Source organism: Eumetopias jubatus, unplaced genomic scaffold, assembly GCF_037043125.1.
Source record: "Eumetopias jubatus isolate StellerSeaLion01/CBP00866 unplaced genomic scaffold, mEumJub1_p1.0 scaffold_17, whole genome shotgun sequence".
Classification (NCBI taxonomy): Eukaryota; Metazoa; Chordata; class Mammalia; order Carnivora; family Otariidae; genus Eumetopias; species Eumetopias jubatus.
The window spans coordinates 71,983,805-72,003,478 of record NW_028274823.1 but is presented as its reverse complement, the minus strand read 5'-3'; the positions used below and the strand labels follow the sequence as shown (position 1 = coordinate 72,003,478).

At 44.1% G+C, this 19,674-nt stretch overlaps 1 protein-coding gene across 2 annotated transcripts; it reads right to left on the bottom strand.

The window, feature by feature from the left end:
- Positions 1 to 1,287: 1,287 nt before the first annotated feature.
- Positions 1,288 to 19,626, bottom strand: ARV1 (ARV1 fatty acid homeostasis modulator). Of its 2 annotated transcripts, none has more exons than XM_028104554.2 (6): positions 19,357 to 19,626; positions 12,600 to 12,719; positions 9,802 to 9,955; positions 5,045 to 5,269; positions 4,113 to 4,259; positions 1,288 to 1,791 (listed from the first exon to the last, which is right to left on the bottom strand). In XM_028104554.2, exons 1-5 carry the CDS (start codon positions 19,570 to 19,572, stop codon positions 4,117 to 4,119), a joined length of 858 nt encoding a protein of 285 aa, XP_027960355.1. In that variant the 5' UTR covers positions 19,573 to 19,626; the 3' UTR covers positions 1,288 to 1,791; positions 4,113 to 4,116. The 2 variants fall into 2 exon arrangements, with proteins under 2 accessions (XP_027960355.1, XP_027960356.1); XM_028104555.2 differs by having other exon boundaries at positions 19,369 to 19,626.
- Between the last annotated feature and the right edge of the window lie 48 nt (positions 19,627 to 19,674).

Sequence of the window (19,674 nt, the reverse complement as noted above, 5' to 3'; positions counted from 1 at the left end):
TTGAGAAGCTGTGATCAGCATATCACATTGTCATTTTTTCTAATACTTTTTTTTTTAGGATTTCATTTATTTATTTGAGAGAGAGGGAGAGAGGGAGCCAGCATGAGGGGAGAAGGAGAGGGAGACCCTCCACCCTCTAACATGGGGCTCTATCCCAGGACCCTGGGATTGCAACCTGAGCCGAAGGCAGACTCTTCACCGACTGAGACACCCCAGTGCCCCTTTAATACTTGTTTTTTAAATGACTCTTTCTTTTCAGTTGTACTCCTTTAAACCATGTTTTGCTCCCTCTTTCCTTGCCTTTTACAGGCTCCATCCTGTGGCTGTTCTGCGATGTCATTCCAGTTGGTTTTTTTTTACTTTGGATCCTTCTTTCTAACATTCCGTGTTGGTTTCATGATCCTTGGGATAAGTGACAATTCCCGAGGCCCCTCATTATCCGACTTTACATGGCTTCCTGGTATCATTTTTAAAACTCCCAGTGTCCACACTCCACCTAGTTGGGTGGGATGTTCAGTTCCCTGCACACACACGTGACACTCTCTGCCCTCTAAGACTTGGCATGTGTGGTTATTCTCCCTCCGGGGATACTGGAAAGTTCCTCTCCTCTCCCCCTCCTGTCGGAGGTCCTTCTGGACTTCTAAGAGGAGAACAGGTGTTCCTACTCTGCATCTCCCTAGATCCCCATGTTACCCCTTCACAGGACTTATCACTCTGTACTGCCATCACCTTCTCATGTTTCCAAATCTATCACTGCTCTGTAAACTTTTACAGATTTATTTTAGGTAGGGGGGAGAGAGAGAGGAGAGAGCGAGCGTGGGGAGAAGGGGCAGAGGGAGGGAGAAAGAGAATCTTAAGCAGGATCCGCGCCCAGCACAGAGCCCGACGTTGGGCTTGATCTCATGCCCCTGAGACCATGACCTGAGCCGAAATCCAGATTCGAATGCCCAGCTGACTGCGCCCCCCAGGCGCCCCGCTGCTCCATAAACTTTAAGGGCTGCTCCCCAGTGTCCATGCTGTCCAACACACACAGTAGGTGCTCAGTAATTCCTGCAGCATGAAAAGTACATGACGACTAAAAAAGAACAAGTAAGTGAAACGGGGAGAGAGAAAAGGGGGAGGTGCTATCTTATCCATTTATCTAGTATCGGCTTTACTGAGATAGAATTCACCCCTGTCAAGTGTACAATTCACTGGTTTTAGTTGTTTGTTTTTGGATCAGCCATTTCCAAAGAGTAAGTTAGTTATAGGAGAAAATACGGAAATTTACAAAAAATTAACAAAAGCTCAGTTTGTTTTGACTTTATTAAGAGAACAATGTTTCTGTTGTTGTAGGAACACGAAATACTATTTTAAATATATTATTTACAAGCAATAACCTAACATTTAAATTAAAGAGATATAAACATGTCAAAGGAATGGAAACATAGATCTTTTATTATGTGTGAGTCATGTGTTCACGTTCCTCCTCCAGTTCAATGCTTACCTGAAGGGGTCTGCGTTGCCCGAGTCTTTGCTTGTGACGTACCTCACTCCCTACGGCAGCGCCCTTGCATCTGTGTCTCTGCATATGTCTGTGTGTATCTATATATGGTTTGGTGGTCTCTTATATGGGGGAGGGATGACACGTGATAGTTTTGGGGTTTCCGATGCCATAACCATCGCTTTTCTTTTTCAGAAAGTGTATCCAAATCTTTGCTTCATTTTGCTCAATACACACAAGGAGCTTGTATTTTATATCTTCTCTTTTTTGCATGTAGTTGGTCATGCCACAGATGATAAAGAATCCAACTGTGGATAATAAAAGAAGCATTTAGAGTGGCACATTCTGCTGAAAATGAATTCATCAAATATCTACTAGGGCAGGCCCTGTGCTGTGGGAGATACATATTTCCTCACGTATAACCTCCCGGTCTCTGTTTACCAGGCTGGGGGAGTCAGGCATAAACACGTGGGATCTGAATATAAGACAAGGGCAATAGAAAACATGAGGTAACATAAAGGAGGAGAACGGTTTTCAAATGGTCGTGAGAGACAGGTGACCTTATTATCCTGACCGGAAATGACGACGGACAGCCTGACAACTAGAAGCGCCTGTGGACGTCGGGGCCTAATGTCAGGCCCCAGCAGTCTCGGGAGGTCCTGGACACAAGCGCTGTGGTGTCGAGCTGGGCCCTGGCAAGTCAGTGGGAGCGAGGCCACGGACTCGAGGTTTTGGACAGTGTTCCTTCCACGGAGAAGCAGAGAGGACTGACTGTATCCTGGTTAGGGGGAGGAGAGGCCCCGAGGACAGCATAAGCCATATTTGGAGATGAAGAGGAGACTGTAGCAGAGGACGTGGGCAGGAACATGCCTGTGGAGAGGGACTTAGGAACGGACTATCGAGGGCCACACGGAAGCGAAGAGAAAGCTTAAAGACGTTCTTCGGGAAGAGACTAGAAACTCCCGTGTTGGCAATAAGAAATGGTGAAAAATTCGGAGGGACGCCCAGAAGCGATGCTTGCTGAAGATTTCTGTGGCACCGGTGTGTGGGTGGAAGGCTGTGAGGAGGCTGCTACCAACCTTTAGGCAGGAGACAACAAGGGCTGCCCTGGGGGCTGAGTGAGAAGGGACATTTCCAGAGAAAAGCATCAGGAAAGGATTGGGTTTTGGTGGGTCGACAGGCGGGGAGGTGGTGGAAGGGCGCGGCGGCCGGGCGCGGGGCGAGCTGGAGCTGCTGGGTCCGGGCGGCCTGAGCCCCGGGAGAAGGAACGGGCCGGGCCATGGGCACTGCCACCGCTGAGCGTGTGAGCAGCAGGAGGGAAGGGGAGCGCCGAGGACGAGTCCGGGGACGGGCTGGGAAGTCTGCAAACAGACCGACCTGCCAGCACGGGCAGACTGTTTCAGAAGGAGGGGCTGAGGGGGGAGGACTCTGGCGAAGAGCTGGCAACCGGCTTCCCCCTGATTTTTAGGAGTGCAGATTCAGGAGACCGTGGGAGAAAGTATGTTTCACAAAGAGGGAAGGTGGTGAAGAAACAGGCCGAGACCAATTGTTCTGGAACAGAGAACCGTGTGTGTATTTTGCCAAGGGGAAGGAGCCAGTGCGGTGGAGCGGGTAGTGGAGGAGCAGTGTCTGAAGACCTGGAAGGGAGGAGCACTGACCCAGCACGAGGGGAGACTGAGGCCACAGGACTGAGGAGCGAGCAGAGGTGGAGAAGGTTCGGAGCTGGGCTGTTTCCCTGCTGCTTCTGTGCCTTCGTCACCTGCACCCCACAACCCAGCCTCCGAGGCTGCTCCCCGACCCTACAGCCGCCACAGGCTGCGGGCCAGGAGTCTGACTGTGACCAGAGGGGGGCAGGACACTTACAGATAGGAAGAGGGGCACAAGTCCGGGCCAGGAGGGACAGAAGGAGGAAAGAAGACAGGCGACCAAAGCAGTTCTGGATTGAAGAAGGAAGAAGTTCAAGGACTCTGTGATGGGCCTGACTCTCAACAAAGTGAGGGCAGACCTGGGAGGAAGGAGCGTGGGGAAGGTTCCAGGACCATGTGATGGGAGGTTCCCTGGAGGTGACCACGAAGGCAGAGGAGCAACACCGAGGGCCAGCCGAGGCTCTGTGCACACGCAGCGCTGGGCTCAGGGAACACAGATGGAGACTCACCCAAATGGCTCTAAGAAGGCACATCTGGCAGGAGGGCAAGAAGCAGTTTCAAGGGACTAATGGCGATGAATTGGCAGCTGCCTACATTTGCAGGTGCGCTAAAAAGAGAGGCAAGGCAGGCCTGAAGTGGGGGTCAAGGCACTGGAGGTGCAAAGGCAGCCCAGAGAGGGGATGGTGGCGGGGGGGAGAGAATTCAGAGCCTGGGGTCTCCGTACAAGGGGTGTGGGGTGCAGCTATTAGAGAAGTGGAGAACAGGGCCTCTAGAAGCAACAAAACACAGATGTGGATGTCCCTGAGGGTGACAAGGACCCTGAGATGCACACTACAGTCCTCGAGGGGGATGGAGTGACCCGGGGACAATCAGGGGCTGGGGGGGAGGGGTCATGGAAGGGCATCTCCTTATTTTATGACGGCATTTGTCTCGTTTGAGGAGGATGCCTGTCTGAATGTGTGAACACCGAGAGGCTTCTGTACCTCTTCAAAAGTCTTGGGATTTATAGATGGCACAATCACTTCCCACATCCCATTCCATCCTCTGGAAGAAGTAGACCATGGTGCTTTCCATCAGTAAACCACTCAAGATGGCCAGAAAGGAGAGCTTTCGGTTGATGTTCAGGGTCACTGAAAAGGAAAAGGCAACTCATAAGTTCGTAAGAGTTTCATTAGGTGATAATGGCATGTAAATTCTGTGGCATTATGAATGGAATTGTTCTGCAAAGCTGTTTTTTAGAGAATCTCTATTCGTTCTTATTCATCTGGGCTGCTACCTTCTCCATTTTCATCTCTGAAGAGAAACACAGCATGTGCTTATAACAAAAACACTAAGCTTCTCCTCCTGAAATAAAGACACAGATTTCCATGAATATGGAAGGAGAAAATAAAAAAATTGGATTCTAAGGTTATAAAGAGGTTAGCAGGAAAAAAATGGAGCTTTCTCAGTTTTACAGTTTACAAGATGATAAGCATTTCGATAAAACGTTATCAGTTAGGAGGCTCATTTAAAATAACCCTTCTCACAATGGATGGGAAAAATGAAGACCCATAGGGCTGCTCCTCCCTTTGTTGGTATAGCAGAAACTGTGCTTCCTGCCTTGACGAGTGCCAGGCCGTGGACATCTGGACAGGTCATGCACAAAGTGGGGGTAATCGGGACTGCCCTACCAACCTCCCAGGACTGAGATAATGCACATGAAAGCATTCCGAAAACTAAAAACTACTATGTCGTTAATCTGAGCAAATACGGACTATGTGCTATGTATAAGGTACTAGAGGAACGTCAGGTGTTGTTGTGATTCTATGGAGAATTCCAGTGTTTAACAGGGTTCATAAGACGGAGTTGGAGAAACAAGGCTTTAAGCTTGTATGTGGGTTGGAGGCTGAGAAGACAGAATAAAAGATAAGCATACCTCTAATTGCCTGAAAATTTGATGTAAGGACAAATACTTTAATGAGTCGGAGGCACAGGGGTGTGTAGTCATGCTCCCAAATGACAGCTGGAATCAGCAAGAGTTTTCCATAGCTAGATAATAATAATGCTTTCAGCAGCAAAATGAAGTTGGGTTTTTTTTTCGCTGTCATCGGTCGTTCTACCCACAGGAAAGTAAAAATGCCAATAAAAAAGGCAGTTTGTTCTAAGGAGAGAATGAAAAACAGATATGAATGTCTCTATCCAAACCATCTCTCTCTAAAAACAAAGAAACCACAATTCCAAAATACAACTTACCAGCTGACTTCATTAGAACTGCTTCATCAAGATCAAATTTTCTTTATCCCCCTCCCTTTTATTTTTTTTTAAATAAATAAGCCCCTGCCTTTTGTGTCAAATCCTGCTGGTGTGATTGCAGAAGCATATTTCAGCAATTTTTTCATGAAGTATTTCATGGCCCATTGAAGTAAAAGTAAGTCCGTGAGAACTGTAATTATCAGCTCTCGGAAGTTCTTTCTAGGAAGTAAGGTTCTGTTTATTTTATTTATTTATTTATTTTTAAAAGATTTTATTTATTTATTTGAGAGAGAGAATGAGAGAGAGGGAGCACATGAGAGGGGGGAGGGTCAGAGGGAGAAGCAGACGCCCCGCCGAGCACGGAGCCCGATGCGGGACTCGATCCAGGGACTCCAGGATCACGACCTGAGCCGAAGGCAGTCGCCCAACCGACTGAGCCCCCCAGGCGCCCGGTAAGGTTCTCTTTAAACAGCTTCAGCATTCCAGATCTCCACAGAAAGAATAAAACAGGGCACCTGGGTGGCTCAGATGGTTAAGCGTCTGCCTTCAGCTCAGGTCATGATCCCGGAGTCCTGGGATCGAGTCCCGCATCGGGTCCCTGCTCCTTGGGAGCCTGTTTCTCCCTCTGCCTCTCTCTCTCTCTCTCTCTCTCTGTCTCGCATGAATAAATAAAAATAAAAAAATCTTTTTTTTTTTAAATTTTATTTGTTTATTTGAGAGAGAGAGAATGAGAGAGAGAGCACGAGAGGGAAGAGGGTCAGAGGGAGAAGCAGACTCCCTGCTGAGCAGGGAGCCCGATGTGGGACTCGATCCCGGGACTCCGGGATCATGACCTGAGCTGAAGGCAGTTGCTTAACCAACTGAGCCACCCAGGCGCCCAAAAATAAAAAAATCTTTAAAAAAAAAAAAAAGAAAGAATAAAACAGGAGCACGGAGGAAATTTTTAAGTCTGAAAGCTGGGACCCACCCTAAAAATTACATGCGAAAATGTTTTCTTTGTTCAGTCTCCCGCTATTTCTTGCCTATTATCTACAAATTTTGAATACTGTTACCTAATTTTAAAACTTCCCTTACTCATTTCAACAAACTTTCTGAGTACTATTCCGTATCCTTCCAGAAAGGATTCACAGACTGAGTCCAGACCAGAAGAAGCCACAGTTCCACTGGGTCCACAGGACAGAGCACAGTCTGTTCTGTTCCCTTTAACTAGGAATTTAACATTTTTTTCAACTGTGATATTATGTTTATTAAGATTGTTAGTCTTCTGATTACCCAGCAGCATATGTTTTGAGGGGTCTGTCCCTAATTTTATTTTTCCTCATAAGCTGTGTTATTCAGGTTTCTGCAGAATCAGGTTTTTCCTGGAACACATATATTAAATTATAGGAGAGACAACTGTATTTTTCCTAAAATGTTGTATAACCAAATAGAGCCAAATTAAAAAGATTCCAAACACAGGTGATTAGAATCAGTAAAAATAATTTTGGATGGTTGACCTATATGACATTTGATATATCCCTCAGGGGAGACACCCCATCTCCCTGCAAAGTAACTCGAGGACTTGTCAACTGTAGGGATCTGCTCAAATAGGCAGATCTTACAGCCTGCCATTTGGACAAAAATAATTTTAATAACAGCAACAAAGAACTCCTTAACAACAAGAACGATCTAACAATAGTGGGTTTTCTCCTGTCATTGCAGATATTCAAACAAAGCTAGACCACCTCGCAGAACTGAGAGAAGAATTTCTTGTACTGGACGGAGGGGCGGACCAGTTAACCTCCACATCTTTCTAACTCAGAACTCGAGAGATTTACGCACCTGCACCAGCCCTTGGGCTCTGCACAGTCTTTCACAAGGCAGGTATCATGGAGCCTCTACTCCTGAGGCGTTCACGGATCCGATGGGCTCAGCAGGACCAGCTACCTGCCTACAGAGTGCTGTATGGAGAAACACTGCGTGGGTAGCCCAGAGAGCCACCCGTCTCTGTGCTGACATTAACTGGCTAAGGGACTTTGGGGAAATCACCTGCCTTCCAAGTACTTTTATGCTTCCCCAGCCATACATAGGGGAGAATGCCAACCTACCTACCAAAGAGGATGGTTGCGAACATTAAGTTCATAAAACTGTAAAAGCAGTGTTTATTTTTTTTTAAGATTTTATTTATTTGAGGGAGAGAATAAGAGAGAGAGAGAGAGAGAGAGAGAGAGAGCATGAGAGGGGGGAGGGTCAGAGGGAGAAGCAGACTCCCTGCTGAACAGGGAGCCCGATGCCCGATGGGGGACTCGATCCTGGGACTCCAGGATCATGACCTGAGCCGAAGGCAGTCACTTAACCAACTGAGCCACCCAGGAGCCCCAAAAGCAATGTTTAAATTATAAAATGCTGTATTTATGTAACACATTTTCTATAAGCTATTTTAGGGGTTCATCACCTAATACTGGATAAAAAAGTTAAGTAACAGTAGAAAAAGATTTCTGATTTGAGTATCAAAATATCCACTATAGAGTAGGTGCTACAGTAATTCCAAACTTTGGAAATAAGCCTGGTTTATTTTTCATATTAAGAATTATGGACATAAAAGAGCTTACTCTTAGAAATTTTAAAAGCCTTTGCTTTAAAGCTTAAATTTATATCAGGTTCTCATTCTTGGCTTAGGCAATGTTTTCAAGGATTTTTTTTTTAAGATTCTTATTTATTTATTTGAAAAAGAAAGAGTGAGCGAGAGAGATAGCATGAGCAGGGGGAGGGTGGGAGAAGCAGACTCCGCTGCTGAGCAGGGAGCCTGATGCGGAACTCGATCCCAGGACTCTGGGATCATGACCTGAGCCGAAGGCAGTTGCCTAACTGACTGAGCCACCCCGGCACCCCTTCAAGGATGTTTTTTATATTATTATGTAGGTTTGGGAATTCTTAGCATATAAATTTTATTTATTTATTTATTTTTAAAGATTTTATTTATGTATTTGACAGAGAGAGAGACAGCAAGAGCAGGAACACAAGCAGGGGGAGTGGGAGAGGGAGAAGCAGACTTCCCGCTGAGCAGAGAGCCCGATGTGGGACTCCATCCCAGGACCCTGGGATCATGACCTGAGCCGAAGGCAGACGCTTAATGACTGAGCCACCCAGGCGCCCCTATTTACTTATTTTTAAAAAGATTTTATTTTTAAGTAATCTCTACACCCAACGTGGGGCTGGAACTCATAACCTCGAGAGATCTACAGTCACTTGCTCTACCAACTAAGCCAGCCAGGCACCCCAGCATAAACATTTTAGAACCTCAGACCTGCATGAGGGGACCAAGGGAGTGACGGCAGACTGAGAAGAAAATGGGACAAAAGACGACATAGTCCAGAAATCCGACACCGCAGTGAACTGGAGACTTGATATTATTATAATAATATTTCTTTATAATCAAAGAGTTTAGAAGCAGAGAAACATGGAAGACAGAAAATAAGAAAATAGTCACAGAAATTAATACAATTCTGACCTACGTCAAAAACTCGAATTCTGAAGAAAAGCAATTCTGGAACTGAAGGAATTTTGGGGCAGTAGCCACTTTTCCTGTATGTAGTAGATAAATAAGAAGTATTCCCTAGTAAACAGATTGCATTAGTTCAATGCAATTAGCATAATACATTGGATAATGTCTGGCAATTATCCATCTGTTTCAATGAAGATGGGACCTACATAATCTTTAAATTGGACAACTGAGAAATTAAATTGAGGAATTTTATCAACAATATTATGCCTCGGGGCGCCTGGGTGGCTCAGTCGTTGGGCATCTGCCTTCGGCTCGGGTCGTGGTCATGGGGTCCTGGGATCGAGTCCCACGTCAGGCTCCCTGCTCTGCGGGTGGCCTGCTTTCTCTTTTTTTTTCTTTTTTAAAGATTTTATTTATTTATTTGAGAGAGAGAGAATGAGAGATAGAGAGCACGAGAGGGAAGAGCGTCAGAGGGAGAAGCAGACTCCCCGCTGAGCAGGGAGCCCGATGTGGGACTCGATCCCAGGACTCCAGGATCATGACCTGAGCCGAAGGCAGTCGCTCAACCAACTGAGCCACCCAGGCGCCCAGGTGGCCTGCTTCTCCCTCTCCCACTCCCCCTGCTTGTATTCCCTCTCTCGCTGTGTCTCTGTCAAATAAATAAATAAAATTAAAACAACAAAAAAACCCAAAATATTATGCCTCAAGATAATTTTATGAAACTCTCTAATCTGCTAAATATAACCATTTCCGTAACATATGTGTGGCAACAAATAAAAAAGAAAGCAGCTAATTTAGACAAACTCACCTAGCAGGTTGGTGACACAGCTGAACATTTAGTCTCAAGTCCTGTATTAACCCCCTCCTCTTAGCAATGATTAAGACCACCCACCTCACTTTTAATCAGAATAGTGGTTACTAGTTCACTAAGAATAGAAAGCACGGCTTCTTCCTACCTAGAGAGGCAATTGTGAACATTCTATAGAAATCCCATTCCTTGGCATATCTGATGAAGTCGTTAGGATCAGTGTTCTGGTTTGAATCTTGAAGCTGCCACCATCTCAGGTATGCTTCACAAAGCAAACAAAATATGCAGAGTTTTCCATGCATCTGGGAGTCAAAAAGACAATGCCATTCATTGGGTAAAGAAACAATTATACATAATACCAAATAGGCACAGACATAGCTAAGTATCTGTCGTTTTGAAGAGGCTCCCACTTCATAGATTTTCAAATTCAGAACTGCCGAGTTAAGAGTGTCATTGTGTTGTCTGTAAACCAGTGGTTCTTTGTCAGCAACATCCATCAGAATCACAGGGGAGATTTTTCAGCCTGCAAATGTCTAGGCCCCAATCCTGATCCCGGATCATTGGAAGTAATCCTAGACATGTAATTTTGAAACAGTTCTGGGGGAAGGAGGATTCTGATGTATACCCCTAGTTAAGAAACACTGCTTTTTTTTTTTTGTTTTTTAAGACTTTATTTATTTGACAGAGAGAGACACAGCGAGAGCAGGAACACAAGCAGGGGGAGTGGGAGAGGGAGAAGCAGGCTCCCCACCGAGCAGGGAGCCCGATGCAGGGCCCAATCCCAGGACCCTGGGGTCATGACCCGAGCCTAAGGCAGACCCTTAACGACTGAGCCACCCAGGCGCCCAAAAAACACTGCTTTAAACAGCAGTTCACCCTTCACTATATTTTCGGCATCTGTCCTGAATCAGAACAGAATCAGGCACAGAATTTATGTGACTCAGGGATAGGTGGAAGCAGCCATGAGAACAGATTTAACCTGAAGATTCCATCATACTTCATAGGAAACTATTAGTCTGAACATAAATTTTTTAAAAAATGGCCCTTTGCCAGATGAGTATAAATTCATATATTGAAGACAGCAATTAAAAGGTAGAAAATCCCCTGCAATTTTAAAGAGTCTGAAATTTTGGCAAAAAAGAAAATACCAGGCAACAAAAATCGGCTTTTTATTTTTTTATTTTTAAGTAGGCTCCATGCCCAGCATGGAGCTCAACATGGGGCTTAAACTCACAACCCTGAGATCAAGACCTGAGGGGCTATCAAGAGTCAGACACTGAACCAACTGAGCCACCCAGGAGCCCCAAGAATTGACTTTTTAAAATACATTACTCTACTGGGGCTCCTGGATGGCTCAGTTAGTTGGGGCGTTGGACTCTTGGTTTCGGCTCAGGTCATGATTTCAGGGTCATGGGATCTGAGCCCTGCATTAGGCAGGCTCTGCTCCCAGCTCCCACCCCCAGCATGTGTGCTCTCTCTCTCTCAAATAGATAAATAAAACCTTTGAAAATTAAAAAATAAAAAAAATACATACTCTATGGGTTGGCCTTTCTATGTCAGTAGAAAGTGGGGAAAAGAAAGTGTGCAAATACAATGCAGTCCAGGAATAGGTATCAGTGTGGGCTTGAGCTTCTTCTAGTTGGCCCCACTCTGGAATTACCTGGGGAGTTTTTTGTTTTTTGTTTTTTTGTTTTAAATTTTATTTATTTATTTGACAGAGAGAGACAGTGAGAGCAGGAACACAAGCAGGGGGAGTGGGAGAGGGAGAAGCAGGCTTCCCGCTGAGCAGGGAGCCCGATGCAGGACTCGATCCCAAGGACCCTGGGATCATGACCCGAGCCGAAGGCAGACACTTAACGACTAAGCCACCCAGGGGCCCCTACCTGGGGAGTTTTAAGAAACACTGATGCCTGAACCCATTCCCAAAGATTCTGATTTGATTCTGGGTGAGGCCTCGCTTGGAAGGATTAACTGCCATCCCCTCCCTCTCCCCCATGAGATTCTATTGTGTTCCAAAATTTGGGAATTAACGCTCTAGCAATTTAAAAACTGCCCTAGTTATTTAACTTGGGAGGTGGAGGGGAGGGATTCCCTCAGAATATAAAATGCAATAAACTGAAAATATTTCTCTTTTAACGTTTGCTTACTTCTTCTAGGTGTAATTCTCTCCCTACCTGGATATATTTAATTTTATTGTTAGAAATAATCGATGTCTTTTTTAAAAGGTAACCTACTAAAAGGCAATCCAGATTATGGCTTGTCAGTTTCCTCCCAGTAAGCATATTCTTAAATATTCACTGAACATTGTGAACCTTGTTTATTAATGATTGTTATTTCTAGAAACTTCCAGACATTTTTTTTTTTTTTACATTCTTGAGATAAAAGACCCATACTTATTAGAATTTTTTTCTTTTCTTCTCTTCTTTAAAGATTTTATTTATTGATTTGACAGAGAGCCGGAGAGCGAGCAAGAGAAAGCACAAGCAGGGGGAGCAGCAGAGGGAGAGGGAGAAGCAGGCCCTTCACTGAGCAGGGAGCCCGATGAGGGGCTTGATCCCAGGACCCCAGGATCACGACCTGAGCTGAAGGCAGACGTCCAACCAACTGAGCCACCCAGGCGCCCCTAGAATTTCTTTTAAAAATAATGTTTTTTTTTTTTTTGAGTTTATTTATTTATTTGACAGAGAGAGACACAGCAAGAGAGGGAACACAAGCATGGGGAGTGGGAGAGGGAGAAGCAGGCCTCCCACCAAGCAGGGAGCCCGATGCGGGGCTCTATCCCAGGACCCTGGGACCATGACCTGAGCCGAAGGCAGACGTCTAACGACTGAGCCACCCAGGTGCCCCTAAATAATGTTCTTTAATTCTGGTCAAAATTATTGTTCTTTAAAAGTGCAAAAGCATCATCGAGTAAAATTAGAAAGTAAAGAAATTATTACAACTTACGTTTATTTTAGTATTGAAAAGAATATGTCTGTAGGCCTGGGCTTTGCATAAAATAGCGTTAATCAAGATGATAACAGGATCATACTCGATATATTTGTCCACAGGTTTCTGGCAAGATTTCTGAAATAACGTGAGATAATGTTAAAACAAGCAAATTTATACATTCTGAAATCTTAAAGGATTTCAAACCAGCAGAGTCTATTTTGGACTTGTATGGCAATAAGGACATATTAGCATTTATTTAAATTAACTTTTCTTCAGACACAAAATGTTCACCTATAGAAGCCGTGGTTTCAGAAATGACTATAATCGTCTAGGTGAGAGACAGTAATCTTTTTTTTTTTTTTTTTTTTAAGTAAAGCGATAGAAGTTTATTAAGTGAAGATACAGAAAAAGCTCTCAAGAGTTAGAGGGGTCCTGACAGGGTTGCCAACGAGGGCCCTTAGGGTTGGTCTTTTACAGAAAGCTAACCAGGGGACTTAAATCCCTGTAACAGAGAGATAGTAATCTTTTAATCTCATATGTAAGAATCTAAAAAGACATTGGATTTAAAGACTGATTTTGTATCCCAGAAAATTCTACTTTCAATTTGTAGGAGTTATAAGATAAATAAATAAATTTATAATGTACTTTTATTGAGAAATTGTTCCCTGCTGGCTAGACAGCCACCAACTTTGTGGTTTTTGAAACGTGATTTGGAGAAAGGGGTTCAGAGGAGTAACCCCCGCACCCAAAGTTTCTGAGAGCTAAAAGCAGGTAAAGAGCGTGGCACAGTGTCAACAATCCGGGGGTGGCAGATACTAAGAGAAACTTGTTTTGTTTTTTTTTCATCCGATAACATGGAGACTGTGGAAAGAAAATGGTCTTTCTCTGTGACAGTGAAGACACTGGAGGATCCCGAGCTGTATGTAAGGAAGTGGGTTGGTCAGCTTGGTTCTAGGTTACCTGAAGCAAGGCTCTCCGTGACTCCTGTGAAATTGCCCTTTTTTTGGACACGTGATTACAATGTTACCAAATCCCAACACCATTAGAACATATAAAACACAGGTGTACAAGAACAAGCTCATCAGAAATGTGACATTTGAAAGAGTTTTAGTTACAAAGTTGAATCAAGGCTACTATTCTAATGTCTACAATTCGAACATTTTGAAATTTTGAGAAGATAAAATGGAACCAGAAGTGATGGATACACAAACATACTGGGATGGCCTTTTAATTACAGCAAAGCCCTAGGGAAGAAAATGAAGTGCGCAGACGAGTATTAACCCTGCACTCCAAATGGAATGAAAAAATCACTTCCAACTTAAGAGTTTCTCCACTTCATTCATGTCATTTACAAGAAATGGGTATGTTTTTGAGTCATCAAGGGAACCAATGAAGGGAGATGTGCTATTAACTGAAATTTAAATCCACCTAATAAACTGAGGCATAAGAGGTTAATAATTTTGCAGTTTTTCAGCTGGGCAAAGAGTAAGCTGGGGTCTAAACAGAAGCCGCAGATTCAGAAATCCTATGTTCATGACAAAGAGCTGTTTCTTAGACACCTTCCCTGTGCTACCTGTGTGGAAAACACTTCCTCCCTACAAACCACTGCAGCACCAGAGATGCTACTTCATTGTAAAATGAAACTGCTGGCTGGCCAAGGGTCTTGTCTTTGTCCTTTTAAAAGTTCCCTAAAACCCATCTTCAGACCTTGTAAGTCTACGCCAGGATTTGGACAATTTTTAGAAGGAGGTAGGCCTAACCAGCACCCGCGGACATGGCACTCCGCAGTCACTTGACTGACCAATGTGTTTGGGGTGGCTCCAACATTCATTAGAACAGCCCTCTTTGCTTAGCCATTTCTATGGACCAGGCACTTCCGAGGTGCTGGATATTCACTTTGAGACATAAGTCTCTATCCTCCAGGACCTTATAGTTTAGAAGAGGAAGATGAATAAGCCTGCTACTGTAAGTGCTTTAGTGGAATGAATACACAGTGACATGAGCGCAAATAGAAGGTGCTATTTCATGTGCTATGCCTTCCCTTTCTAGCACTCTGAGTATTTTTATAAACATCGAGAATTCATTAGAGTCTGCTGGTCCCCTCCCTATCAGCTTCAGCCTAATTTTTCCTTGTTCTGCTTCTATTATTTGCTTTTCCTTTGAGTGCTTCCTTCACCTTGAATGTAAGGAGGGAAACCATACACACACAAAACAAACAAACATAGTAAAACATCTTAGTGGCAGATGGCTACATTTAGATATGTTTTCTGATTTTGGAAAAACTGTTCCATTCCATTTACTACTTAGTAGACAAATATCCTGAAAGAGAAAGTTGTCCTCTAGGAAACCCTTACAGCATGGGGACAATGCACACCCTGGAAACTCAAACACTTCCACCACCTCTATCTCACCATGGATAGGAATGACTTTCTGCTGTTATGTTCTCCAGTTCTCTAGTGAATCACATCTCTTTTAGAATATAAACTGGCCAATATTTTGTGAATATTCTTGCTTCTTCCTCCCCATCATCTCCAGGGCCCTGCCCTTCCCCATGGATTCTCAAATCTGTTTCATTTTAGCTCCACAATAAGCAAACATGTATCTTTTTTTTTTTAAGGTTGTATTTATTTATTTGTCAGAGAGAAAGAAAGTATGCCCAAGCAGAGGGAGAAGCAAGCAGAGAGCTCCCCGCTGAGCAAGGAGGAGTCTGAGGTCATGACCTGAGCTGAAGGTAGGCGCTTAACCGACTGAGCCACCCAGGCAACCCAGCAAACACCCATCTTGAAAGTGGAACCCCCTAGACTTTAAGCTCCTCAAGGGCAGGATACTGTCTTATTCATCTTTGATCCAGCATCCACAGAATACTGTAGCACTGAACAGACTTAAAATTTAGGAGAATCTCAAAGGAATCTTGTTTTGTTACCACGATGAATTTATGAAATATCTGAGCACATAAAAGAGTCCAGGCACTATAGGATATCAAAAGTACTATATCTTTAAACATAATTATAATAAACCGTGAAAAGCTGAAGGAGAGGGAGTGGCTAAAAGCAAGGGACATGCTTCCATTACATGGAGGAAAATTAGGGAAACCCAGAGGGGCAAGTGGGGAGGCATGGCAGTGGAAAAACAGGATGAGCAAAGAGAAAGAGAAGGGAGATTAGGCTGAGAAATACGGGGAGGAGATCAGGCTGAGTATGCTGCTGACTCCAAATACAGCAGCTAAGAGACCAAAGTATGAATGAGTTACCAGCTTATAGAAACTTTGGCCATTTTTTCAGAACAAATAGCCTGGCATCTAAAAACTTTTTACTCTCATGACTTGGGAGAGCCTTTAAAAAATTAATTATTTTACAATTTAATTTTCAGAGTCTAGCATCAATGAAATGATTTTTCCTAAATAATGCCATTATGCATATTACTATACATCACCATGATAAAAATGAGGATATTATACACTCTATGTCCTCAGGGAATGACTGTGAACAATAACGTACTGTACCACCATGCAATATTCCAAATACAATTCTAGAGAAGCCAGCATCTGATTATTAGGAAAAGGATTTTGTTAGTTTAAGACCAATAATTAAAAAAAAAAGATTAATTTATATCATTAAAGATCACTAACTAAACTGCAGAGACAGTTACAGCTTTACTCTGGACAAAAGACTATATTCACAGTTATGTGGTTGTCATCTTGAAGACAGATCATTTAATTGGGCCAGTCCAGAAGTCATTAAGTTTAGATGACATATAACTCACAAAGCCACCAGAATGGCCAATGATATGAGCATCTAAAAACCTAGAAATGGTTCATTCATTCAGCAAATATTTCTCGTGTACTTCCTATGTGTCAGGCACTGTCCTGGGTGGGCCAGCTCTATTAATGGATACATTCTACAGACACTGTGTCCTTGTGTAGCTTATATTCCAGTGGGAGCAGACAGGCAATAAATGACAAGTCAATTGTAGAGAATATTCCAAGATGATAGGTGCTATGGGAAAGCTAAAGCAGGAGGAGGTGATAAGGTATACCAGACTTGGGAGGGAGAATCACAATTTGTAATAGGGTGGTCAGACTGGGCCTCTCTGCGATGTTAAAAATAACAATAATTGAAAGAGGTGAGGGAATTAGCTATTTCAGACACCTGCCAGAAGAGCATTCCATGCATAGTGCAGAGGCCCTGAGGGAGGAACTCGTCTGGTTTAAGAACATTCAGGAGGCAATGGCGCTGCAGAAGAGTAAGGGACGAGTACCAGGAGACCACACAGGCCTTACAGCCAGTGCGAGGATTTTGGCCTTAACTCTTGAGTGAGATGGAAAAACACTGGAAGGTTTGAGAAAAGGAATGACATAATCTACTTAATTTTAAAAGCCACAGTTTGGCGGCCGGGTAAGGAGGCTGAAGAGGTGCAGGGATAAGAGTTAGGAAAATCATCCAGGTGAGACATGATGACAGCATGGGTCTTGGTTGTAGAGGTGGTGAAAAGCAGTGGATTCTAAACATGAACTGAAGACAGAGCTAGCAGGATCTGCCAAGCAAATGAATAAGGAATATGGGAGAAAGAGGAATCAAGGCTGACTCCAAGGTTTTTTGGTCTTAGGAATTAAAATGGACGAGTTGCCATTAACTGTGAAAGTCTGACCTAACTACAAAAATCCGACTGGAGAAGTCAAGTAGGTAGTTGGACATTTGCGGACACTGCGGAATTCAAGGAAGAGGTTCAGGCTGGAGGTTCAAATTTGGGAATTGTCAAAGTTTAGATGGAATTTAAAGCCAGGAAGCAGAATGAGCTCTTCAAAGGAGAGTGTGTAGACAGAGGCCCAAGATCTTAGGGTACTCCATGGTTAAGAGGCAAGGCAGGTGAGGCAGAACCAGAAATGAGACTGAGAAGAACAGTCAGTAAGATGAGAAAACTGTATGTAAGAGTCTGGTGTCCTGGCAAGTGCACACAGTGTTTCCAGAGGGAAGTACTAAGGTCAAATGCTGCTGACAGTTCACTGAGAATGGACTATTGGATGTAGCAAAGTAGAAGTCAGTGATCGTGATCATAAGAACAGTTTCTAGTGAAATGGTGGGTGGGAAGAGAGTGGGTCTGAAGTAGTTTCAAGAGAAAGTAGCAAAGGAAATAAAGATAGCAAGTATAAATACCTCTTAAAGGACTTTGCTGTCAAAGGGAAGGGAAAAAAGAGGAGGAGCTAAAGGAGGAAGTGAGGTGAAGAGTGTGTGTTTTTTTTTTAAGATTTTATTTATTTATTTGAGAGAGAGAGAGAGAGAGCACATGAGAGGGGGGAGGGTCAGAGGGAGAAGCAGATTCCCTGCCGAGCAGGGAGCCCGATGCGGGACTCGATCCAGGGACTCCAGGATCGTAACCTGAGCTGAAGGCAGTTGCTTAACCAACTGAGCCACCCAGGCGCCCGAGTGTGTGTGTTTTTTAAATTAAAGAAAGACTGGTACATATATTGGTAGGGACGATCCAGTAGAGAGCAGAAGAGTATTGCTGCAGAGGTGTCCCTAAGTAAATGGAAGAGGATGGATGGATCTAGGGCACAAGTGCACGCTGGTTTTAGACAGGGGTATGGACAGTTCATCCATTCTAAAAGGAGGGAAGAAAGAGCATCTGAATAACGGGTGCTAGTACTGGGTTTATGTGGTTGCAAAGCTTGTGGAAGTTCTCTCTCTCTCTCTTTTTTAAATCAAAGCAGGGAAGCATATGTGGGAAACCTAAGGAGAGAGAAGGTTTGTGAGGATGGTTTATCAGAGTGGGAACGTGAATGGATCAGTGAACTGTAATGTGATGGCCAGATGGCATCAAGGGCTACATGAGGTTAGTGGTCATGAATTTAGGTGTTTTTTTCCTCAGTTGAAGTACAGCTGCCAGGATGAGGAGACAGATCAGACAACAGGTTGGATTTAACCAGGGTTGAAATTTTGCCAAGTGAGGGAAACCACTTGAGAGGAACAGCGATTATGTCAGTTGGCAACAGATTAAATAGGTACCCGTTCACACTTTGTCTACTCCCTTATATACTACTACAGACCATGTTTTTCTAAGGAGGATTATTATTAGAAAATCATCAGGAGAACAGAAATGGGACAAAAACATATTGACTGCCTATTATGTGGCAGGTTCTTTACTAATACCCCAAAGAGAACCTCCGATTTTGTGACCTTCAAAACATTAAATCATTCTCTATAGACTATGAACACCTTGAAAGCAAAATTTTTACTTCATCATTTTTGGATTTTGTATCACCAACGTCAAACTTAGTGCTCTGCACACAACACATACTGTACATTCAATAACCACAAAGGATGAAACCTGAAATAAAGTATTCCAGGAAAATTTAATACGGGTATGGACCGTAAGGATGATAACATTCATCTACGAAAGGGAGATGGCTAAACACTAGAGTTTGGGCGTGAACTCGAATGTCAACATAATCCAATCTTTAAGTCTCTCAGCACAATGTCTACATCCATCTCCGTTCGAGGATCCGTTCGAGGATCCGTTCGCCGCGTTAGGTCTCACCAGCAAACATGACGGGTACGAGAAAACCGCTACAGGGTGAGTCCTTTAACACTATAGGTAACCACATAAAGGCTCCACTGATCCCGGACAGGAATGTCAAGTATGGAACTGAGGACTATGCTAGAGGACCCTGAGACTCGTTGGTCTTTACTGCCCTAAAAAGCTGATATACAGATCCCTTGCCTCTCATGGTCCCCAAATCCCAACGCGCCATTTTCTTCCCACGGACACCCCACACCTGACAACTCACGCAGATGGTTATCTTCAGCACTCCGTGGTTATAGTCTCGGTACAACTCCTTGGCCTCTTGGTTGCATTCGATGCACCTGTACTGGCAGGAGGCCGAGGCAGCAGTGGGAGCTGCTGCAACCCCATCCGTGTTCCCCTTGCCCGCGGCCACCCCTTCTGTGTTTCCCTTGCCTGGCCGTAACCCACTCCGCCCACCGGTGCCCATTTCCACGCAACTGCAGCCGAGAACTTCCGATTCAGTGGCGGGGGAAGACGTCAGAAACCAGACCGGAAAGCCTGTCCCTCGCGGTTCTTGCTGGGATTCGTA

Bases quoted from the DNA above. Each gene is read 5' to 3' on its own strand.
- ARV1 (XM_028104554.2), bottom strand. From the start codon at position 19,572: ATGGGCACCGGTGGGCGGAGTGGGTTACGGCCAGGCAAGGGAAACACA. The intron at 5,270-9,801 runs GTAGGAAGAAGC...TTCTCTCCTTAG, and splicing joins GTTCACAATTGCCTCTCTAG to AACAAACTGCCTTTTTTATT. The intron at 4,260-5,044 runs GTATGCTTATCT...TTTCCTTTTCAG, and splicing joins AAATTTTCAGGCAATTAGAG to TGACCCTGAACATCAACCGA.